General features: G+C 34.3%; 4 protein-coding genes across 12 annotated transcripts; 2 read left to right on the plus strand and 2 right to left on the minus strand.

The window, feature by feature from the left end:
* Nucleotides 1–3639: 3639 nt before the first annotated feature.
* On the plus strand, nucleotides 3640–9499 carry LOC129313695 (OVARIAN TUMOR DOMAIN-containing deubiquitinating enzyme 10). 8 transcript variants are annotated; one of them, XM_054957048.1, is made up of 13 exons: nucleotides 3655–3858; nucleotides 3945–3980; nucleotides 4203–4343; nucleotides 5083–5503; nucleotides 5917–6065; nucleotides 6680–6753; nucleotides 7026–7080; nucleotides 7171–7245; nucleotides 7341–7414; nucleotides 7521–7569; nucleotides 8311–8395; nucleotides 9053–9109; nucleotides 9211–9499. In XM_054957048.1, the coding sequence occupies exons 4-13, from the start codon at nucleotides 5176–5178 to the stop codon at nucleotides 9276–9278; spliced, it is 1014 nt and encodes a 337-aa protein (XP_054813023.1). In that variant the 5' UTR covers nucleotides 3655–3858; nucleotides 3945–3980; nucleotides 4203–4343; nucleotides 5083–5175; the 3' UTR covers nucleotides 9279–9499. The 8 variants fall into 8 exon arrangements, with proteins under 8 accessions (XP_054813031.1, XP_054813023.1, XP_054812997.1 ...); XM_054957022.1 differs by having other exon boundaries at nucleotides 3655–3980; XM_054957029.1 differs by having other exon boundaries at nucleotides 3655–3962.
* A 378-nt stretch (nucleotides 9500–9877) lies between these two features.
* LOC129313730 (transcription factor TCP11) lies at nucleotides 9878–10754 on the minus strand. The gene has a single exon (XM_054957077.1). It carries the CDS (start codon nucleotides 10618–10620, stop codon nucleotides 10003–10005), a length of 618 nt encoding a protein of 205 aa, XP_054813052.1. The 5' UTR covers nucleotides 10621–10754; the 3' UTR covers nucleotides 9878–10002.
* Nucleotides 10755–16949: 6195 nt separating this feature from the next.
* LOC129304787 (RNA polymerase sigma factor sigF, chloroplastic) lies at nucleotides 16950–21931 on the plus strand. Of its 2 annotated transcripts, none has more exons than XM_054944589.1 (9): nucleotides 16950–17066; nucleotides 18187–18338; nucleotides 18631–18755; nucleotides 18871–19074; nucleotides 19164–19452; nucleotides 19539–19769; nucleotides 20078–20218; nucleotides 20484–20684; nucleotides 21418–21931. In XM_054944589.1, the coding sequence occupies exons 3-9, from the start codon at nucleotides 18652–18654 to the stop codon at nucleotides 21703–21705; spliced, it is 1458 nt and encodes a 485-aa protein (XP_054800564.1). In that variant the 5' UTR covers nucleotides 16950–17066; nucleotides 18187–18338; nucleotides 18631–18651; the 3' UTR covers nucleotides 21706–21931. The 2 variants fall into 2 exon arrangements, with proteins under 2 accessions (XP_054800564.1, XP_054800556.1); XM_054944581.1 differs by having other exon boundaries at nucleotides 17012–17336.
* A 329-nt stretch (nucleotides 21932–22260) lies between these two features.
* LOC129302080 (uncharacterized) lies at nucleotides 22261–22743 on the minus strand. The gene has a single exon (XM_054940762.1). It carries the CDS (start codon nucleotides 22741–22743, stop codon nucleotides 22261–22263), a length of 483 nt encoding a protein of 160 aa, XP_054796737.1.
* Nucleotides 22744–24665: the final 1922 nt, after the last annotated feature.

Genomic DNA, 24665 nt, shown 5'->3' on the forward strand with positions numbered 1-24665 from the left:
TTAAAAAAAAAAAAGATCGATATTTCAATATTTAATTTTTTTCCTATTGAAATGACATGAAAAACCTCGATTGAAACATCCATTTGCCTAACTTGGCTGACTAAGAACATTGCATTAATTATCGTGCATGGAAGTTGTTATGCGGGGTGTATTATTTCTAAGGACGATAAATATGAACTTTGACGCTAAGAAGTTGAGATATTTTCCTGCTGATGATGCGTGCATCAGTGGCTTTCTAGTTTTCTTAGGCGCATGAGTGAGAGTTGAAAAGAGACGAAGTTTTAGCACGGATAGGAACAGTGCAATGGTAGGGACAGATAAAGAATAAAAATGTAAAATTGACTTGACTCTGCACTCAGGGGGGAAAAAAGACTTGACTCCGGAAATCAGATTCCCTTTAGGTGGCCACTTGTGGGACGTTGAGAACCAGAACCTCACTGGTAATTAACAGGATATCATGGCGTATCATGCACTTTTGGTCTAATATTCATCGTTCATAGGTGACGATGCCGAATTTCATGGTACAATGATGGAATAGGCGTTGTGACAGATGACCTGATTGATTTGATTTTTTCTCCTCCCAATTGAATGTTTTATCATGGCTTCTTGGTCTCCGTGTTTATTTTGGGAAGACAGCATGAACCTATTAAATCACTGGTTCTAATTGCGGACATTTCACTGCTAAACTTTTGTGGAAGTCATTTGTTTGGAATTAAAAAAAAATGAATTGAAAGAAATTTTTGGAAGCATGAACCTTGGCAAAAAAAAATTTTTTTTGCTTGGAATTAAAAAAATGAATTGAAATAAAAAATTCCTTCTAATAACTCCAGATTATTAAGATTTCACGTAGTGTTAGTTTTGAATTTTCAACAAGTCATTTGTTAAAATCAGGTGTTGCACTTAAAAATAAAGACATTTCCAAAGTGTCAGGTTCTTAGAGAGCTTACTTTTCTATTTCCTATAATTATAGACTGTTGAATACCATGGTTTCAATAGGGAATTACTGGTAATACATTGGTGTAAATTAGGTAATGCACTTATGAATGGGTTGTCTCCTAGTATGAATATCAAATGTGAATTATAAATAGTAACTTGTAAGACCAGATAACGTGCTTGGAATTGTCTCTCAAAAAGACTATGTTTCTTTAATAACAATTTAATAATTAAAAATTGCAGTTGGAATTAATGACTCACTCCTTCCAAACCAAAATATTGGCCTTAGAATATCAAACGTGAATTATAAATAGTCACTTGTAAGATCAGATAACGTGCTTAGTATTGTCTCTCAAAAAGACCATGTTCCTTTAATAACAATTTAATGATTAAAAATTGCAGTTGGAATTAATGACTCACTCCTTCCAAACCAAAATAAAGGGCATGGGTAACTTGATAGTTATTAAAAAATGTTAATTGAAATTTTAATTTTTTTTCAAAAAATTCACATCTTTTCAATTTCATTCTTATTAAATTGTTCATAAAAGTATTTTGAAAGTGATAATTAAAATTTCAACACATCATTTGTTTAAAAAGAATAATAAATAAAGTAAGAATATAGTTGAAAAAATAGTTATAAAAATAATCTAATATTTTATATTTTAAACCAAGCAAAACTTTTTTAAAAAAATTATATTATGGTTTGAAGGGAGTAACAACGAAAGAAACTAAGCAATAAAAGTGTCTTTGATGAAACAAGCCAACTAAATTAAGAAATAAGATGAAAACCAACAATACAATATAAAGTCTGTTTGGTGAATATGTCTGCAACTTCATTCGCGTCATATGAGATATTATGAATCACTACACTCCAATTACAAGCTAGTACAGCTTGAATTTAGTTGTTGAGAGGCCCTACACCATTAAGCAAGTCCACAACTTAGTGGCAGAGGGCCCTCTTAATTTCTTGGAGGGGATTGTTTCCCGGGGTCCCCTTCTTGGTAATTATCCTGCCCTCACATATTGAGGACAATGGTTTAAAAAAAAAAAATTAAAAATGGAAGCCTACACTCAATTTGTAAGGGTAGGATAATCATCAGGAGGGGAACACTAGGAGAGATCTCCCTCCCCGATTCTTATTGACACAGTACAAAGTTCTGCTTAAAAAAAGGATAATTAAAGCAAAAGCATAGGGACATGGTATTAATTTCAGCATTGTTGGATGAATTTAGCACATGCATATATTCCAACGAATATGCAATAAAACTAAATATTGAAATTTAGGTACAAATAAAAATACAATTAAAACAAGGCAAAATAATTTAAAAAATGGTATTAAAATCTCTCTAAATTATGTAAATGATAATTTAATTTTTTTAAAATATCACAACATCAATGAAGTTTTTAAAGATTTCTTTGTCAATAACCTTTTTAGAGAAAAGATCATTTTATCCTTATTGATAAATTGTATTTTTTTTGTTCAATCCTTGTAATTCTTTTAAAAAAAGTTATGATTTTTTAATCAAAAGTTGTTAATATAGTTTGTTATTTTAAGAACTTATTTTTTAATAATAAAAATTACATCTGACAAATTATAATTTTTTATTCAACTCTTAGGATTTATAAAATAAAAGTTATTATTTTTTAAATAAAAGTTATGATTGAAGTTTGTTTCTCAATAATAATAAAAATTATACTTAATAAGTTATAATTTTTTGTTTAACTTTTACAATTTATAAAATAAAAATTGTGATTTCTTAAACAAAAGTTGTGATTTGATCTTATTATTTTTAATAAAGATAAAATAATATTTTTTAAAAAAATTATTGACAAAAAAGTCCCCAAAAACTTTATTAATATTATAATATTTTAAAAGATTAAATTATTATTTATATAATTTAAAAAAATTATTGTCATTTTTTCAAATAATTTTTGACGATTGATTGCGAAATACGAATTTCACATCCCTTGGCTAGCGCAAGCGTGACATAAAAAATGAGGCGGACCACAGAAAAAAAAAACTACAAAATACAAAGAAAAAAATGGATGGAAGAATGACGATCAAAGAGTCAAGAGCCTTAGTGCAATACACGTGGAAATGACTTAGGCAGCAAGTTTTGATAGAGAAAGGGCGAGACTCTCGGTGTGGATTTTTTTTTTTTTTTAATATAGGTAAATGTTTAATCGAAGATTAAGTTAAGCCGACCAGGCCTCGCTGCTTCAGGCCGCCTCGGGTGCAAAGGTCGTCTTTTCAGCCACTAGCAAGAAAGAAAATGAAAAGGTCATCCCACGTGATACATTGTCATGAATAATAATAAAAAAAAATTATTTAAATAAAATTTATGAATTATTTTATTTTTAACAAAAATAATTTAATTATTTATATAAATTTATTAACGATAAACTCTCAGAACTACATTAAAATTATAACGAGATGAATTTATTCTTTATATATTTTAAAAAGAATTTATTGTAAAAAAAAGAAAAGAAAAGCCAGAAGTAGTTGTCTGTTGTCATGCTCCACCAATCACAGACGTTCCTTACCTTCTTCCTTCAGTGACTGATCTGAACCGTTCGTTTTAACATACTCTCAGTCTCAGATCCAACCGCCCCGTTTCTCACGAGGAAAATCAAATCTTCCCCTTAGTTAACAATCATTAAGGATCTGGAGCTCCGACCCTAGAAAAAGTTTATTACGGATTATTAAAATATTCAGGTTATGAAGTTTTGGGATTAAAGAAAGCCGTCCGAGGAAATGCCGCTTAATCAGTGCTTCAAATTTATATTAACTATCCCAGAGTTCGATCCTTTAGCGCCGTCGCAAACAGTATATAAGCGCGTGAAGGGCGCCTTTTAATTCCATTTCGTGCAGCACTTACATTCAATTCACTATCGTCATCTATTGCGCGTCCTCAGCTCCTCCAGGTAAGCAGTGGCTTGTGCAATCCCCCTGTGACCTTTCTGGCTATTCGCTCTTTCTGGACACGCCCTTGATGATTTTCTGAATTCAGTGGAACGCAGAATCCAAGGTCAGAGAGCTCTTATTTGTATGTTTTGCTTATTTTATTTGTTTTCTCCGTTAAATTTGTGGCTCTTTTGTTTTCAATTGTTCTTTATCTGAATTGTATTGGATCATTTGTTATGTATTGGATCGTTTGTTATTTGAATTCGAACCTTTTCTTTTCGAGCATATTTGGGTTCGTTTCCGGTCGGTGTAAACGATGCTATCAACGTATGGATTGGAATGATCTCTTCTCTTGGTTTAATAGGATCTTGAAACAGTTGTTGTCTGAATCCTCTGGATTTCGATTATGTTGCCGTCGAATTTTCAAGTTTTTAACACACTCGTGCCCACATACTCATCTATGTACTCCGTTAAGGGGCAAAGGAATAGCCAAAGGATCAGCAGTATGAGTATGTTACCTTTTTTGTAGCTCTCTCTACAGCTTTGAGACGGACAGATGTTAGTAGCAGACGATTGGAAACTTTTATAACTTCATAAAGTAATGGTGCTTTGACTTCAGCCATTTATGCTAGACTAGCGAAAGTACCCTTATGAGTTCAAATTTGTAAGAAAACTTTCATCGGATCCCATAGAGATGTGATATAATGTAAGGGGTATGCGTAAATGAAATCTCTTTTTGGATTTGCTCCCGAAATCAATCCTAAGATTTGATGAAGATAACCAAATACAGACAGTTGAAACTTACTGCCACTCAAATTAAACTTAGCCAACGTTTAGCGATATTAAACTTCGAGATAGAGTAAAATGGAGTTAGAGCTGAGCATGAACAGGGCGTCCACTTTTTATTGAAATAAAATAAAGAGGGGGCGAGGGTATAGCCACTGGGTTTCTTTGTTTCAAATTCAGCGGTGAACACCGATCATTTCGTCTGAAAAGTAGCCTCTGCTAGTCATGGTATATCATGTAGATTTCCTGTTTGTGATCGTGAATGTAGATTCTCCTCAAACACTAAGCAGAAAATGGTTCATGCTAGTTCATGGGAATGCTTGGGAAGAAAATTTACACATTGAATAAATTTTGCTGAAGGGACAAGTTTCTGTTTCAGTTTTGTCCGAGTTGTTGGACATCATTGTCTTACTTGCAGCTGAGTCTCCAGTCTCTTAATGCATAGCTCTTTTGAGCAGGTCAATTGTTGCTGGTGAAGAACAGTTCCAATATTTTCTAGGAGAAGGCTTCAGATTTTTTTTTTTTTTGGGTGCAAAAATTAACTTTTAGGGATGGTTTTATATGAAAATTCAGATATCATTCAGTGGGGTCTTCGCCTTCTTGATGGCGACCCTAGTTACAGTCCAGAATACTACGGTGACATAATTCAACATGATACCAGTAACATATATGATGGAAACTACTACCATGGCCATTATGATGCTGAGAGTGATCATATAGAGAATGATGAGATGATTGCACGGACTCTTCAGGAAGAATTTTCACAGCTAGATATTGCTGAAAGTTCCAGATATTCACAGGCAAGTGAGGAGCATTACCATACTCCAGAGCTGGCATATGGATGGCATAACTCTTCAATGATGAACCATCACTCAGAAGGTATCAGTAAAGCTGCTTGTCAGGTCTCACATTGGGGAGGGTCTTGGCTATATAAGCGGGTGCGTTGCACGCCCTAATGGGTTAACCTTTTGGGAAGAGAATAATAGCCCCGTGACAAAGTGGTATTAGAGCTAAACCAGAATTTGCCCAGTCGGTGGGCCTCTTTGGTGGGCCACTAGTGACAGGGACGTCACGGATTGGCCAGGATAGCTGTCAGGTCCCATATTAGAGGGACTTGAGAAAGGTCTTGGCTATATAAGCGAGTACACTGCATGCCCTAATGGGTTAACCTTTTAGGGAGAGAGTAATGGCCCCGTGATATGCTGCTTTCTTGTTTATATGAGGGGTTTATTTTATTTGTCTACCAGAGGTTGGTTAATTTCAAATTTTGATTAAAAATTCTGTCTATGCAGACCATGATTATGTCCAGGAAGGAAATGATGATGCAGAACATTCTAGTTCATGTTCTAGTCCTTGTGAAGGGGGAGAACACTCATTAGAGCTGACTGATCCATTTACTGACGAAGTGGGAAGGAGATTGAGTCAAATGACTCCAATTCCTGTATGCTTAGCTTCTTCTGCTTCTAAAGATATATCCGTATACACTATTCAGTTAATGAAGCAATATTTTAAATAAACTTGTCACCTTTCTACGGATTTCCGTTTCATGGTCATGCAACAATTGATTTATCATTATCTTTGTTTTCTGTATATCAATTTCTTGGGCTAGTTTTTCGCCCTCTTTTTCCTGGACTGCTTATTCATCATGTTACGTATAACAACATTGAAGTCAAACAAGTTTTAATTGACAGTAGTGGTAGTCATGCGGCTCATAATTCTTTACACACAGTGATGAGTGAAGCAACTGTTTTGCTTGAATCATTTTTCCAGGTTTTTCCTATTGTTTTGTTTTGTTTTTGGTGTGTATAATACGTGAGTTTTTTGCTTGAATCATTTATTCAGGTTTTTCCTTTTTTTTTTCCTTGCCTTTTTTGGTAGGAAAGTTTCAGAAGTTTTATCTGTAGCTTTTGTTCTCACTTCTGAATATTATCAATTAATCACCAAGCTTTGGTACCTCACAAGTGATTTAGTTTTAGCACGTTTATTTATTTTAATCAGTCGTGTAACTCATGTACTAGACCCATGGTGCTTAAATTGCTTCTTTTTGCTGTGAAGCATGTTCCAAGAATTAATGGAGATATTCCTTCAATTGATGAAGCAACTTCAGATCATCAAAGGCTTCTGGATAGGTATTCTTTAATAAATATTTGTCTTTCTTTAAGAAACTTCAATATGCTTGCATTCATGTTTCTCCCGTAAAAGTGAGTAATTGTCAATTTATTTTTTTTGGTCATTTACTTGTTTTTGTGCGTGTGGAATGAAACTTATGCCACGGATGGACTTTATTGCGTTTTTCTTTCTTCTTCACTAGTTCATTAATACATAAATTCGTTGAAAGAATTATTCATTTCTTGGGCTTGTTCTCACATAAACATATAAAGCTGTGCTTATTTTTAAACAGATTGCAGTTATATGACTTTGAAGAGCGCAAGGTACCAGGTGATGGTAATTGTCAGGTTTGTTTCTGTTAGCAGTCGCAGAGCACATTTCATTAATTTCTGTTTGTAAACATCAGATAACGATAATTATTTATGTTTCTTCCTCAGTTTCATGCATTATCTGATCAATTGTATGGCACACATGAGCACCACGAATTTGTGAGACGACTAGCAGTAGACCAGGTTTGTTGTCTAGTGGATTAACTTTTATGATGCTTGGTGGAATGTAATTTCCACTGCTTTTGTGCTTTTATTGTTGTTGGTTCTGATGGTGCCAGCTTAAGTCTCATCGGGAGATTTATGAGGGATATGTTCCCATGGAATATGGCGACTATTTGGTGAAGATGTCCAAGTAATAATCCAACAGCCTTTCCCGTCCATATATCCAAATATACTCTTAATGGTTTTTTAGAGATTAATCAGTAACCCTTTTTTACTTTTCTTGTCAATGAAACTAGGAGTGGTGAATGGGGTGATCATGTCACTCTACAAGCAGTTGCAGATACGGTATGAGCTTCAGAACTTACTTTTCCTCTCATAGTTTTAGAACTTGTCCCCCTATTCTTTCGTCGACTGTGAGACAAATCAATTTGTTTAAGAAACTTTCAGATAAATATGAATCTGTGGCGTGACACTTTTAATTTCCCCAAGTTGAGCTGTTTGTTTTGAGCCTAAACTTTTTTATTTTATTATCATTATGCATCTGCTTTCGTACTTAGGTTGTCGAGTCTCTTCAATAATTTCTCTGCTCAGTCAACTGAGCCAAGCCTGGGCAGCACCTTTTTTTTCTTTTTGTTTTTTTTTTTAATATTCCTGGGTGATTTCTTAACCATAACTATTATGTTACAGACACAATCCCTAATTTTGTTGACACTGGATAGTTGAATTTAGCTGTGGATTACAATCCTATAACGCTGTTGATTTGCAACTGTAACACAATCCAATTGATCATATCACAATAGGGCTTCATGACTAGTATAGTGTTCAACGAAGGTTTATAATCCTTTTGTATTAAAAAAAAAAAATCATGAACTTGGAGTGAAGTATGTCAAAGTTTGGAGTTGTAGTTGCCTGGTAAAGTCTCCTCTCCCCTTTTAAATTCTCAAAAAACCACATTTTAAGCTCCTGTTGCCTGGTTCTAAGATGATCTAATTGCTAGGTTTTTAGTATTATTTGAATTCAGCAATGATCTGATATGCCTGATCATTTTTACTAATAATTTCAAATTTGATCTGCTGTTTTCTACAGTACGCTGTGAAAATATTCCTGATCACTTCATTCAAGGATACCTGTTGCATAGAGATAGTTCCTCATTTTGAGAAGCCGAAAAGAGGTAAGTTTTATTCACGGTGAGATTTGAGCAACGGATTCTGCTTAGGTGAAGTGAGAGAGGCCAATGCCCGGGATTTTTACTTCTGCTCGGATTTCTTCCTCTTTTTTTTTTTTGGGGGGGGGGGGGAGAAGGGATTTTTTCCTTCGTGTAACTAAATTTGCTTATCTTTTTGGGTCTCGTGTTAAGGTCACATTGTTACTGACTAGTTAACTGGAAAGTTTTTCCAAACTTGACCAGGCCTTTTTGGATAATGCAATGATGCCTTCACAAAACATGCTATTGATTATGAATGATTGTATAACTTCAAAACTTTTTATATTTAATTTTCTCCTGTTTAAGCCTAAAGAGTTGTGGAAATTGATAGATGAAAGGTTTGTTCGGGTAATTTTTAAAAGCGCATTCCAACCAAATTTGGGATGTATTTTTGTTAAATCTAACAAATAGTTGAATCTTTCAAATGTATTTTTGTCAAGTAAACTGATATCCAAACAGGCATGAAATTATGTCTGATCTATTGATGCTTTTATCAAACAACTGCTAGTGTTAATGTGTCGGCCATGCCCCCCCCCCTTTTTTCTCGTTTGTATATTCGTTCAGTAGATTTGGGAATAGCTTAGCTGATGGCTTTATCTTCCATCATGGGTGTGTTTGTTGCAGTTATTTTCCTGAGCTTTTGGGCAGAGGTGCATTACAATTCCATCTATCCTCAAGGAGGTAATTTTCCATCCTTTGTTTGAATAGGCATGGTTATTGAGACAGTTTAGGATCAGCTTGCCCAAATCGTATTTGGTTATCGAGACATTATGTTGATTCAGATTCAGGTATGCCTTCAAGCGAGTCAAGGAGGAAGAAAAGGTGGTGGAACTTTGGGAACAAGCATTAGACTGAGTCTCTGACCCTGCCAAGAAAGCGCGCCTGAATTTGTGCATGTTTCCTTGGGTCAGAACTGACGGACTACTCTCAAATCTCGACCGCCCAATTTATTAGTTTATTACTTTGCACATTTCAATAGATTTTTCTTTCTGTAACCATAAATCTGGTCATGCTTAAATAGTCACATCCAAAGTGAATTTCGGGTGCTATACAGTAGGCCAGTTATATATATGTGTGTGCGCGCGCGCGTTTTTTACAAAAAAAACTAAATTAAATAGGGTGACTTCATTTAATAACGAGTGGTTTTCATCAAACACATTCCCCAAGTCGGCACGCTTCCAACGAACTCTACAATGTAAATTTGCCAAAATAATATCACACCCTGAAGGAATTTGCTGGCATAGAGTACAGAAAAAAAAAAATCAATGTATTGTACATTAAGTACCCAGAGTCCAAACTCCAAATATACATGCAATGTAATATAATATATAAAGCATCCTTGATACCGTTTATAATCATATACATCTTTCTCCCCCCGTCCCTCCCGTCTAGAATGAAGGAAAACGAGATAACGAAGAACACAGTCAGCTAAACACATCCACCGGATCAAAAAAAAAAAAAAAGAGCAGAGACAGACATTCACGATTTAGAAACAAGCTCAGGTTTAGAAACACATTCACTAAGCTGGGAACAGTACAAGCTTAACCTCTTCGCTTAAATTCCGCGAGAGGCTATTATTCTCCGATAGTCTCATCTTGCTGCGTTTCCTCCGTCTCCTCCGTTGAGGGTTGCAACAACAAAGCCGTGAACGGCATATTCCTGTACCCATTAGCCGCCGCCACGGCATACTCCATTCCGATTGGCTGGCACAAGTCTAATCTACAGCTGGGCTGCGGCGGCGGCGGCGGCAAAGCCATTGCAAACATACCCTGCCCACTGCCACCCGCAGACACGGGGTGGACTCGGCAAGGAACAGAAGCTGCCGACGACGATATAGCAGCATTGCTGGTGGACACCGGTTCTGCGGGGACCGTTCCGGTGCCGGTGGCAGCTATAATAGATGGCTCGGCCTGACGCAGCAGCCACTCTATGGTCTCGCCATCTGAACGGTGACCAAGTTCTCGGGTCAGTTGGAATATTCGGGCGGCACAGAGAGGCGGCATGCGGACACGGCGGCCCCGACCATTGACCTTGGTGTGACGGTCTTTGGTGGAGCGTGAGGAAGATAGGGCAGTAGATTTTCGAGGATGGGAAAGTTGGACATTAGAGTCGGAGTCCACGGTGGTGAGTGGCCCCGTATTAGATTTAGGGTCGGATTGGGGGAATCTGTGGAGGACCACTTCGGAGCTCATGAGTAGTTAGGGTTTTTGAAGGGGAGGGAATGGCAATGTTAGGGTTTCAGGGGGAGAGAGAAAGAGGGTTCAGTTTTTGGGTGATGGTCGATGGATTCCATTGACCCCACAGAGAGGGTTAAGCCCATTTATACAGAACCATTGATGTGAGAGACGTTGCCCTTTTTGTAAGCTTATGTATTTAGTAGACGCCGTGTGTGAAGCTTGTGGGTGGGTCCAGTGGGCCTCGGCTGTGTCATTACGGTTACGGCTATCACGCTTTTTGCACTAGGTTGTCCCGCCATAGCGTTGTTTACGTGATACTCCGTTTTTGAGGCCGAATGTTACTCCGTTTCAGATATTAATATAAACTTTTGGAAAGCCAATAAATTTTAAAAAGCCAATATAAGATGAAATAAGGATATTGACATATATTTTTTAATAAGAAAAAATTTAAAGAACCCAGACCAACTTTTTTTTTTATCATGTAAGCTTTTTTTAAAAAAAATTTGCTCATTAAAAAATATATGTCAGTATTAGTTTGACATGTAAATATAAAATTAATAGTATTAATTAATATTTCAATATTATTAACATTATTTATACTATATCAATGTTATTGTACAAATGCAAGGACTAACGTGGAAAAGTGTTGATTCATTGATGTTGCATTCAGCCCATAAATGTTGTGCTAAAAAACCCATAAATAAAGATATTAATAGAAAAAAAATCATTAAATATGACATTGGACCATTGCTGCCAAATTCTCAAGTTAATTTTATGAGTGTATCATTTTTACATTTATAATTTATAAAATTATGTCAGCTTGCTGATAAACTCGGGTTAGGTATAAACTCATTTAAACTCACAAGTTGACATCTGAGTTTATTATTTTTATATTTTTATTTTATAAAATTATGTTAACTTACTCATAAATTCATATTAAATACAAACTCAGTTAAACTTGTTAAGCTTGTCGATTTTTTATCAAGTTGAGAAAATTAAGTATATACCATGTAGAATTTAGTTCTTAAAAGTGCTAGAACCTGATTCAAAGAAAAATAAAACTTAAAAAGAAAAAATTAATATTAAATTATTAATGAAAAAAATACCAAAAAGAAATTGCCTTATTTTGAAATTTTTCATGTTTTGTATGATAATATATTAATATAAATGGATTGAATTTTAATTATTTATATTTGAAATATACTTAAATCATATTTTATATTTTAACTATTTAATTATATGCTTTTAATATATATTTTTTAATAAATGTTTTACGATCTGAGCTTACATACTCATTATGAATTACTTAAATATGCGAGTTAGATAACTTTGCTCTAGACTTCCAAAAGTACAGGTAAAATGAAATAAAAATTTCTAGAAAAACATATATTTTGATGTAAAGAGAGTAGTTTATAAAAAAGAACCTGCACCTTGTAAATTTTTTGAGGGTTTATTTTCATTGTGTTCTTTTATTTATGAAAATAAGATGTGATATTTTACGATACTTGATTAGTTGGTTACTTGTCTTTTAATTAACTTATAATTTTGTTAAGATAATACGTGGAAAAATAAAAACTTTGCTATGTGAAATGTTTTTGGTAAAACTAGAAATAAAGGTTTAGTTGGGCTTGTAGGTCTTATTTAAATAAGGATTCAGGCTTTACAAATTATTTTTTTTAAATGAATCGGACTTAAAGGCCTAGCCTTGATAAACCCTGTAAAAAAGGGCTTAGGCCCGGGCGGCCCTTCAAGCCCTAATAAGTCTGATTATTTTATACATATATACACATACATACATATATTTGATTGATAATGACATAATTTGGTTAATATTTATTGTAGGTGATGAAAAAAAGTTGTAAAAGTAATTGACATTAAATTTTCACATTCATCTTCAACAAGTACACTTATATCTAAGGAATTTAATGTTTTATTTGTAGATAATAAGGATGAGGAGGATTTGAGTTTTGATTGATGAATGTGTGTTGTTTAGATTTTTAAATATGTTATTTAATTTTTAAAATATTGTGTAGATTTTAATTTTAAAATATTTTAATTAATATATAATGTTTAATTGTATTTTAATTTTTTATTTTTTTAATAGGGCTTTCGACCCCGACCCTAAGCCCTTTATGTAAGGGTCGGGCTTTAAAAAAAGAGTTGAAAATGAATAATCGAGTTCAAGAGCTTGGGTTTTGAAGGGCCAAGCCCTTAAGAGTCAAGTCCGCCCGTATTCCTAACTATAATTTTTTAACCAATATAATGGATACATCAAATTGACATGAAATGCGATTTATTAGGATTATATCAACAAACTTTGTCTTTTCTTACTGTACTAAGTCAAAAAAATTTATAAAATATTTTATTTCACTTAATGTGAATGCTGATCACTAGGTGTGTGTTTAGTAGATAGAAAATTTATCTAGGAAGGAGAAAACGTGAGTGAAAAAAAAAAAAAAACTCTTGTTGTGCTTTAATCAAATAGTAAAGTTGTCATTGAATCTTGCTAATGGCTTTTTTTTTTTTTTTTAATGAGAGCAGATGTCCATTTAAAATAAAACAGAAGGAAAACAAACTCTTGGAGAGTTTCTCATATATATGCCCTGGATAGTAAATTCTCGCTTGTTCGAGTAACAACAGAAATAATCACTTATGAAATGAAATAATTATCCTGATTTAAAATTAATTGAAGATGCAGTCACGTGGCACCCGATATATATATATATATATATATTGGTTGGGGTTGGCCAGCTGCACCCGATTATAATTGTAAGGTGATGTTATTTTCACTCAACTTCTGAGTAATTTCTCCACATTTCATATCAAAGTTCTAAGAGAGCTTGTTTGGTTATTTATTTCTCCCAATGCAACCCCCCACTTCTATCTTTGTTAATTATAGGTTTTACTGGAACTGAGAAGAATCATTAGTCATAATGGTCCTGTCGATACAATTGTAGGGGAATGATAAATCAATTTTCGTGTGTAAAAATAAGTAATTTTCAAAAAATATTCTTCTTATTTTGTTTATAATGCACTTCCAACATATGTTACTAAAATTAAAAAAAAATCTTAAAACTTATTAATTTTGTTTAGAAATTTAATTATTTGTCAACTTTAATCCTATTAAATATGAATATGTTAACAATATATTTCTTCTCTTCAACATTTAATGAAAGTTAAACGAAAAAAATTTACAATATAAATTTAGTGAGATAACTTATGAATAGGATAAAAAAAAATTTATATGTGTCTTCTAAATGAGACTAAAGAGAGTATATCATTAGTGCGCTAACCACATGCAGGTCCATATATAGTTAAATATTTCCTCCATGTTATTGTAATCTTTCATATTTCATAATATAAAATATTTTAGAGTAAACAGTTACTCTCTCCATCTCGAATTATAAGATATTTTAAAAAAATTAACATCTCAAAATATAAAATACTTTTAAGAAATAAGATTTTATTAATGATGCTTTTTTAATATTACACACCCTAAAATTACTGTCGAATAACACCAAGGTTAATAAAAATTAAATTTTGCAATGAAACGCAGTCTAGGTTGTCCTTTTAAGAGTCAATGGATTAATTATTTAAATTATGATTATAAAAAGGTAAACAGTGGAGGATTTTTTTATGATGAAATTCATTTTAAAAAACTAAATTAAAAATTAAATAATTAAAATAAGTTTAACTAAGAAAATTACCAAACATAAGTAGCGCAATCAATCTCTAGTAAAAAAAGTGGCGCAATCAATCACAACCCAATCGCCTAAACTTAATCTTCCTCATCTACAAAATAAATTAATTTTATTTAACTTTATTATTTTAATTTTATTATATATTTCTTAAATTATCATTCAAGAATTGAATAAGAATTAAGCTATAAATTAATTGAAATCTTCTTTAACCCACAACTTAATAACTTTTTTATGTTAGTTAGACCAGAAATAAAGTATGATAATCACTTAAGCTAGGCTAAATTACTCTTATTTTACTATATCAATCGATTATATCAAGTAAAATTTTAGATAAAATTTATAACCTAAAAATCATGTAATAAAGTTACTTTAATAAGTAATATTAGTTAAAATTTAGAATTATAATTTTGTGATTGATCACACTAAAAAAATTAACTTTTCATAAAATTAAAAATCAAGTAGCATGAGATGTGAGTGAGAGCAAGGGCCATTGCTCTAAGAAATTGAAGGAAATAAGACGAAGAACAATCGCTTTGCTCCTCCGTTCCTTCTTCTGCCACTAGCTCTCTCTCCTTTTCTCTTTCAAGACTAAGCCTTTGTTGGGATGGGAAAAGTTGAGAAGAAAGGAAATAAAGAAAAAAAAAATTAAGAAAAAATAGTATCTCTTCTTGTTTTTAGATGAACATGAAAAAACAAAGAGGAAAGAAAATGAGCAACTATTACAATGACTATAATGCCCTTATATTAGAATAAATTATGTTTTGTATAATTATTTTTATAAAAATAAATTGAAGGAAAAGATTACATTAAAACTAATTTCACTGAAATAATTTAAAATCTAATTATTTATTAAAAATCTATTTTCATGTTATTATATTTTCAAACCAAATAATTTAGTAAAAATATAATAACGTAAAATAAAAAATTATCATAAACTTTACCTTTTTCTATGACTAGTCCACTATAATATTAGTTAGTTTACAAGTCTTCAATGTTACAGAAGCAATGGCCGCTGCAATTAGTCATTATTAATATTACTAGTTAAAGCCATGGTTTGTTCGTTGTCATGTTTTTATTTTTTCTTGATTTATCAAAAAAAAAAAATCAAAAGCATTTCTGGGTAATGACAAGATAACTAATCCGAGTCAATGAAGAATAGCGCGGGCAGCGGTGATCCAATAAAAAGAAAGCAGCAACCAAAAAGATGTACAATGATTGAAAATGAAGAAAAAATGAGAGAGAGATGAGGGTAGACACAGCATGACAATTTTCTCTCAAAATTTCTCCAAATATGAAGAGAAAATAAAAAAAAATGTGATAGGATTTACACCTTATTTTCTCTTATACTTTTTCTTCCTCTCATTTTTTTTTTCAACCAAACAGGAAAAAGCATGTTTTCTTTCTTGTTTCTCCCTCACATTTTCTCTCAATCCAAATAGTCCATCCAAATAGAACATAAAAGTCATGCGTCTCCTCCCCTCCCTTGCTCCTTTATTCATTCATTATGATTTCGTGAGTGCCGTCACCATCTGCGTCTCAACAGTGAAGAAAAACTCATATTATAATAAAAAGATTAAATTATTCTTAATAATCTAATTAAAAACTACACTAAAAACTTCAAAATAAATATAAACAAAGTTTAAAAATTTATTTTTAATTTAATCTTTAAATATGTCTATATTCTTATTATTTAAAATAATATTTATCAATATTTTTTAAATTAAAATTAAAAAATCTGCACAAATAAAATAAAGATTAATAGCAATCGTGTAAAAAATATCAAAGATATCTTTTATATTTTAAAATAAAAAATTTAAATAGTTAAAATTTAAAAGTTAAATATTAACTAATAAAATTAAATAATATCGAATTAAACTTAATTAATCTCAACTAAATATTTAAAAGTCTAAATTAAAAAATGAAAATATATAAAATCACTATTTATCAAGTCCTATATATTCTTTCTACTCTCTCACGTCTCATTTATAGTGCAAAAAGAGAAATTTTTATTGTCTTGTTTATAAGTTACCTCATTAAATTATCATAGCAAATTTTTCACTTGACTTTCATTGAATGTTGTAGAGAGAAAATATATTATTAATATATATATATATTTAATTTAATAGAGATAAAGGTAAAAATTATTAAATTTTTAGATTCAGTTAATGAGTTTTAATATTTTTTTTAATTTTTTTGAAACATGTTGAAAATGCCTTATAAATAAGATCAGATTAATTTCTTAATGATTAAAAATTATTGAAAACTTCAAAAAAATTATGACATTTAAAGGACCAAAATATTATTTATATAATTTAAAGATATTTTATCATTATTTTTTTCTTATACTAAGTTGTAGATCACTACAAAATTTAAAACACTGTTTTTTCGGGAAAAAAAACATTCACGTCAAAAGCTAACTCTCATCCACTCTCCGTCACTTCAAGCATATTTTTTAACTCAAGCCAAACAATTGACGCTTTTAAAACTTAAAATAACAAAAGATTGAAAATTTACCAGAAAAATGGTAAATTAATTAAATAATTGTTGAAATTAATTAAATAATCTAGTTTTTCGATTTAACTGTTAACACATGTTGCTGGAAAACTGGGCTTGTTGAAATTGATTGATTCGCAGTATATTGGGCCACGATGCGAGAATAGCCCTCACTTTAGAATTTGAACTTGAAGTTCGGAGACAACCTAACAAACAACCTTTAGCCCGAATGTGAACCCCATCCGTTTTCTGGAAGAAGATCTTGAGGTCTGGAATACACTTCGTAGTCTCTTCTTGCTCGAGCTTTATCTATATTATCTACCATGGATGCTTCATCTTTGTTCCTATGGAATCCAAGTATCTGATTAGAGTACCCACATCCACAATATATGCTGAATTATAGTTGTTTAATGTGATAGTTTGTTAATAATAATTCCTCTATGGAAGCTGCAAAGAATTTGTTTTGTTCATCCCCGTTTCCATCAAGAACTAATCACTGGAGCGGTCCTCCTTCGTCTTCTTCATCTTCTTCTTTAGGTACACTTGTTAGAATTACCACAAAACTTCTATCTACGTCCTGCATTTCATTATTCTCTCTATTGCAATTTACGCGGTGTTGGGGCGGGTTTCTTGAGTTCCATTTCTCTTGCTGTGAAAGCTACCAAAAATGGAGACTGTTAGTTTGATTTTTTCATGGTGCCTGCTTCAGCACCCTTTAAATCTGGACATTCAATTCTGTGCCTTTTCTTCTTCATGAAGAAAGCAAAGGAAGCACAGACTAATGATCGATTGTGTCCATCGGTGTTATCATATAATATGCCTGAAGTTCTGGTAATCGAAATGAGGTAGTTGGGTTTGTACAATATTTGGGTTTGCTTTTTATTTATCATGTTCACACGAAATGTTTTGTCGTTAGTACTATTGGACATTGAGCGTCATTCGTTTCAGAGGATAGTTAAATTGGAAGGTGCTTTGTAGAGATAAGAAGTGGTGGGATGGAAAATAAGTTATTTATCACGCATTCAAGCTATTTTGCATGGCTAGGTGCTTTGCTCATTTTCATCCCGTTGCTTCTATTTATTCACCCTGAAATTATTTGTTCTTGAAGTTCAAAGCAGTTCAATTTAATTAAGTTTCTACATTCTTAACATTTGCAGCTGTTGAATATGCAGTTCTTCCTTTCTTTGGTTTATCTGGACACTTATGTGGCAAATATTATTCTCAACCTGCCCAATTTCAGTCTTAACGAATTCCTTTTGCTGATTTTTGAACTCCCCATATTCACAGTCTTCAATTTAATTTTTCTGCATGACTTCTTTCTCTTTTCTTCTTTTCCCCCTCTTGGAGAGTCCAAAATGTTGACATGCTTGTGCTCATTTATCTACAGTTTTCACGTTTCATGAACAAGCCACTCCTGCAGTCACCTCTAGGACTGCTATTTTTGCTTCCCAGCATTTTCCCACCTCAGTTCTTTTACAAGAGCAACGTCATGAGTACAGACCTATACTGCGCACGCATAAGGAAGAAAAGACATCCCAGGTTCATGTCTAGTTCATATACCCACTGCATCAAACTCAACCGTCGTTAAATGCTTATAATGAGATCCCTCATGCTTGCATTTTTAAATCTGGAACTTTTTGACAGGCCATCTTAATGAATCCAATTGATGCCAGCTTACAGTTTTGTGACGTTATTTCATATATGATTTGCTGAACCCATGCGTTTTCTTGAAATGCCACTATTGATTCCTTAGGTTCAAATGTACAGACTCTCTCTTTTTCCATTGCATAATTTACATGTAATTAATTTTTTCCATCTGTTTTTATTAAAGGCAACATTAGATACAAGGCAGATGGATATGGTCTCAGTTCATGAAGACAATAGCCCTGGCAATGCTGATCAGTTAGTGCATGACTTTAAGCAGCGACTGCAAATTTGGCCTTGTTTACGGAACTTGTAAGATTAAATCAATTGTACTTTCCTGTCATTTTATTTGGCTTTTAATTACTTATTTCAACCTTTGCCTATCAAAAGTTATCTCCTTGTAGAGTGCATTAACAGTCTATTGCAGGTTGACTTCCTTACCAGCAGAGGAAATTGCAACATCTTCAACTCCGCAGCCTGTTACCTCTGACTTAGAGCATCCTGCAGAAGTTGAACAGCATGATGCAGTTGCTCTTGCTAAGCAAGCATTGTCAGCCTCAGAACAAGCTGCCTTGGTAGCTGCAGACATGAAATCAATCAAAGCTGATGATGATGTTTTACCTCCTCTAGGGTTAGCTCTTCCTGTCTAACATTCTTAGTTTATATTTCCTATTTAGAAGTTAATTTATTTGGAGACTGATCCCTGAAACTTTCATTCAGTTTTTCCTCCACAAGTTTGGATGAAATTTCACTTGGAAAGAATAAAATTGTGAGGTCAACACGGCTTCTAGGGAGACAATCAAAGAAGAGAAAAAAATCAAAGGCAAAAGTCTTAGACGAAGAAAGCTATCTTTCTAAAAAGGCTGAATTAAAAGGAAGGTTACATGTGGAAAAGAAGATAAATGAAGGGTTTGATCAAAATGATCCCCTACGCTTGTTCCTATGGGGTCCTGAAACAAAGCAACTTTTGACTCTGGAAGAAGAAACTAAATTGGTTCTTCAGCTACAGGTTTGTCTCTTAATTTCCAAATCATTCACACGTACAGAGTGGTGGAGTAAGGATCCTCAATTGCTTTGACATGGACTATGTAACAGGATTTATTGAGATTGGAAGGAGTAAAGAAAAGACTTCAATCACAATTTGGGCGGGAACCAACTTTGGCTGAATGGGCTGATAGTGTGGGCCTCACCTGTCAAGCCCTGCAGTTTCAGCTTTATTCTGGTAACCGCAGCAGAGAGAAGCTCATTTATGCAAATTTACGAATGGTAGTTCACATTGCTAAACATTATCAGGGGCGTGGTCTCAGTTTTCAGGACTTATTACAGGTAAATTTTGAGAAATTGAAGTCCTTACATTGCCTGCAGCTAGGACTATTTTACATTTTTTTGAAGTCCTTACATTGCCTGCAGCTTTGCACTATTTTACATTTTTGCTCTTCTTTACCATTAGTTTGCACAGTTATTATCAAGACGGAATTTGCTACACATATAACCTGTATTGTTTCTGAACATGGAAAAACACTTTGAATTAGTATTTTTCTTGAGTTGGACCATCAATCAGGAAAAAAGATGTTTGGTGAAAAAACATTAAGTAGTTACTAAAACTTTACATTTTATTTCTGGTTCTTTCATAGGAGGGAAGTATGGGGCTTATGAAGAGTGTCGAGAAGTTTAAACCCCAAGCAGGTTGTCGTTTTGGTACGTACGCCTACTGGTGGATAAGGCAAACTATTAGGAAGGCCATATTTCAACATTCCAGGACAATTCGTCTGCCGGTAAACCACAATCTATTTATTCTCTGTTGTTTAATTGGTTATATTCATGTTTTTGGTCTTTTGTGGAGAGCCTCTCCCTCGGAAAAAATATCCTCCTTCAAGTGTCAGAATTTATGAAATTTTTAATCTGTTGATAGAACAATAATGGAGTCCCATTGCAGTATTGCTCTGCTTCAGCAGTCAATGTTCTATAATACCTGTGCATTTTATAAAGCAAATGTGAATTCTATTTCTCGGTAACATGGAACCAGTGCGTTATCCACAGGAGAATGTATATACCCTTTTGGGCAAGGTATCAGAGACAAAGAAATTGTACATTCGAGAAGGAAATCTTCATCCCACCAAAGAAGAACTAGCAAAAAGGGTAGGAATTACAGTAGAGAAGTTAGAAAAGTTGCTATATGTTGCGAGAATTCCAATTTCAATGCAACAAACAGTGTGGGCAGACCAAGATACCACTTTCCAGGTATTGATTTCCAGTTAACTCGATCTCCATTTATATGATATAGTTGCTCAAATTTTGGCATGAAAGGGCTAGCCCCAATCACTATGTAGAATGTGAAGAACAGCTGAAGTGTGTGTAGCTTTCTGCTGTAATTTGGGGGAGTTCCTTTATCAAGGGTTTCGCTTGTGTTGATAAATGTAAGAACAAAAATTGATGCAAGTCTACTAACATTATAGGTTGAACAGTAGTTGATTGTTGGGAGAGCCCTTTGATTTTGCTTGTAATGAAGAGAAACAATGGCAACAGCGTAAGTTTCTTAAAGATGTGAGGAAGCTGGCAGATTAGAAAGAGAAGCATGGCATACGTACCTCATAATGAGACTCAAGTCCATGAACTATACGTTGCTGCCAAGTCTGGAATCTTTTAGTCTTTACATACTGTCCATCTCTAGCATGTCTACTTCTGTAGAGTTTTACAACTGGCGGTCTGGAATTATCTATTACGTATGGAATTAAATATTTTTCTTACTTCTATATATCTTGTATATTTAGTAGCTTGTGCAGTGTTATATCAACATTCCTTGATACTTGTCATATTGCTTTGACGTGACATTCTGTGAAGATAGTCTCCTGATATTGTTGAATTCATGTTACCTATCACTTTTACAATGTGTCTTGTGGTTAAGAATATAGTCTTTGCATAATGTAGTACGTGCTTCAAGCATAAAAGACTGAGCACGTTCTTGTTATTGCAGGAGGTTACTGCAGACACAGCAATTGAGGTCCCAGATGTGAGTGTTGCAAAACAGATGATGAGGCGGCATGTGCGGAACCTCTTAAGTATCTTGAACCCAAAAGAAAGGAGGATAATCCGGCTAAGATTCGGTATTGAGGACGGCGAACAGAAATCATTGTCAGAGATTGGAAACACATTTGGCTTGTCTAAGGAAAGGGTTCGACAATTAGAGAGCCGAGCATTGTACAAGCTGAAGCAGTGCCTTGGCAGCCAAGGACTTGATGCATATGCAGAATTGCTTGTATAGGCAATTTTTTAATCTTTCATGCCTGTTTCCTTTCCTGGCTAAGTACTAGAGCAGTAACAATTAAGCTTTTGGAGCCAAATCTGACGCCAAGCCATGGTCCATTATTACTTAAAAGAACCTAGAAGCTTGGCAGTCGGGAAAAGAAACTTGAAGCGTGTATATACATGTTAATATTGAAATGACCTTGAAAAATCTGCTATTTATGGAAGAGCCGAATTACATTGCAGATGATTGATACTGGGTTGCAAGGTCTTTTGTCCCCTCTATGTTTGGTGGCTATGCTCTGTTGAGTGTGGTGGAGGGAAGGATTCAACTTCAAAATGCAAGACCCAAAACAATAAATAAGTCTCAGCCTCTCGCAAAGGGTTAAATAAATTTTTTTTTAAAGAACTTTGTTGCTTACCACTTTAGTAAAGCACATATATTGATATGACTCAATTGCTACAAATCATTGGGCTTGATTTAGTTCTGAAGCCATTTGTTGTGAATATCAATTTGTAAGTTGTAACCTATGGCAGATTTTGAAGTTCCTAGTAAAATTCTAGGCGCGTCAAGTTAACGAGGTTCAATGTTAACGCAGAGTTCAACCTCAGTATCCTCAGTGATATAATAGGCGAGTAGAGGTACGTCATCCTCCATTTGCTTGTCAAAACGACGAAGGGTGAAAATACTTCGAGGAATGCCCCAATACTTCTCAATTTTCTTGCGCAGGTGAGACACATTGTCTGTTTCCGACACCCTCACGTATCCATTGGCACCCTCTTGCTTCACCAGAACGTGCACTTCCCTTCTTTCCGCCATTGGCCTCACCCTCAGATTCAGTGTCTCACTTTCCCGGAACTTGTACTCTCGAATCACCCCATCGTTCCTCAATTGTCTTGTGTTGTACCACAGGCTTTGCCTTTCCACCTCCACGCTCAACTCCTTCTCAATCTCCAATTTTAAATCCAATATGGTTTCCGACGCCAGCATGTCGATCTCTGGCACTATCTGTCCACCCGCAATCCTGAAGCATATCATCATTTGCTCTAACTTCATATCAGGGAACTACTCTACCAGAGTTATTTGCCAGAGATCATATTGTTTTTGCGCGCAATACTCATAGCGAATGGAAATGACAGAGGGATTGAGAATTGGGTGCTTTATTCATTCTCTTTGCATTTTCAACGAGATGAGAATCTCGTTTCCATTTTCTGTTTTGCTGATCATGGATCCGGTCTGTGAGAAAATAAAAACTGCAGTTGCTGATCTGTCATGTGGTAAGTGCGGGATCCTCATATTTTCGGTATCAGCCGAATCTGGGGCTACAGACACTACTCATTTTGCATGATCCCTGTGGTTCAAAGCACCAAATCCCACGCTGATTTTGCATACGAAAGAAAATATTATTTTTCATTTAAACAAGCAAATAATTAACCTACCATTTGCAAAGATATTATATATTTCGTACGTGATTTATATATAAGCCATCCATGCACATGTCATGGATCTGTACATCAATAATCCAATATTTGTGGAAGCAGCACCAACCGAACATTTCTAAATGATGTTGATGATTAGTACATGTCAGAGATTTGCTTGAGTGAGAAGTTTATAAATCATTGCAAATGATGACGGTGATCATGGAATTTAAAATATATATATATATATATATATATGTATTAGACGAACCGTCATAAGAAAGTGGCGATACCATAAGACAGATCAAGCACAAAATAGGACCTCAAGTGGGATGACATTCACGTCATGAAACAAAACCTAAGCGTGCTTTAACCTCTGCATCTGATTGATTCACATATCACGTAGTAGTGTAGCAGCAATGCAGCTGACAATTACTTGAGAAAATGAAAAGCTTGAATATCTTCCTCGCAAGCTCTCCGCAAGACTTCCAAAGGAGAAACATGTACAGTAGAGAAGGGAAAACGAAGGAGCCAAACGATTGACCGTGGTACGCATGTTAAATCGACATAGTGTGACCAATGACGAGGACATTGCGTCAGTTATATAGTGAATAAAAGATATTTCATGTCATGGTTGCCACGAGCAAGAACAACAAGGAGACATAAAGCTCTATTATGCTCGAACTCGCTACACTCTAAGAGGATCAAAACAATCCTCAGGGACTCGCAAGACCTCCATAATTACACTCTTGCCGCTTGCTATATACCCAAGATTCACTGTGATATTTTGAATGTATCAAGCAAAAACGTAGGCTGGGCCACCGTCTGTGTCCTTCCAACAAGGCAAAAGCGTTAGTACTCCCCCAAACTCTAGCTCTTAACCCTTGCATATTCCCCACTCCCAACAATATGTTGTATACAACTTTATTCGCCTCTTGACGTTGAAGGTTAATTACCCATCGATTTATGTATCCTGCGATGATTCTGAAACCCTGTTAGTTTTGCTTCCCAATAAAATCTGCGCCTTGTAAATCATGTTTTTAGCGCGGAGCAAATATATTGCAGTACTTTTTGTCCCCAAGAAAGTGAAATTATATTGCATAATTGGGCTATTCTATATTTATCACAAAGTTGTGATTGTGACAAGTGGTGGTTGCAATAGTAAGTTACTATATACTTGGTCTAGAAGACCCAGAATTCCCATGATTTCTCGCCAGAACAGGTCTTATTTATAGAGTGTAGATATCTTGATATATAGACACTCGGTGGAAGCAAGAAGTAAGCACGCTAGCATTTATTGCATGAGTTGGCTGTATATAGAGAGATTCATGGCAGCGAAGGAAAGCGACTCAAGCCAAAGTAATGAGGAGCAGCGGCAGCATTGCGACCCAAATTGCGAGTCTTTCGGGCAGAAGTGCAGTCATATGGTGAAGAAGCAGAGAACTAAATTCTACATTCTTCGCCGTTGCATAGCGATGCTCGTCTGCTGGCATGAGCATGGGGAGCACTGAGCTGCACACAAGCCTTCACGGGTATCATATATCCTCTCTCTCTCTCTCT

The sequence above is a fragment of the Prosopis cineraria genome, unplaced genomic scaffold (genome assembly GCF_029017545.1).
Source record: "Prosopis cineraria cultivar Desert tree isolate PC_DT_omini unplaced genomic scaffold, ASM2901754v1 PC1, whole genome shotgun sequence".
NCBI classification, from domain to species: domain Eukaryota; kingdom Viridiplantae; phylum Streptophyta; class Magnoliopsida; order Fabales; family Fabaceae; genus Prosopis; species Prosopis cineraria.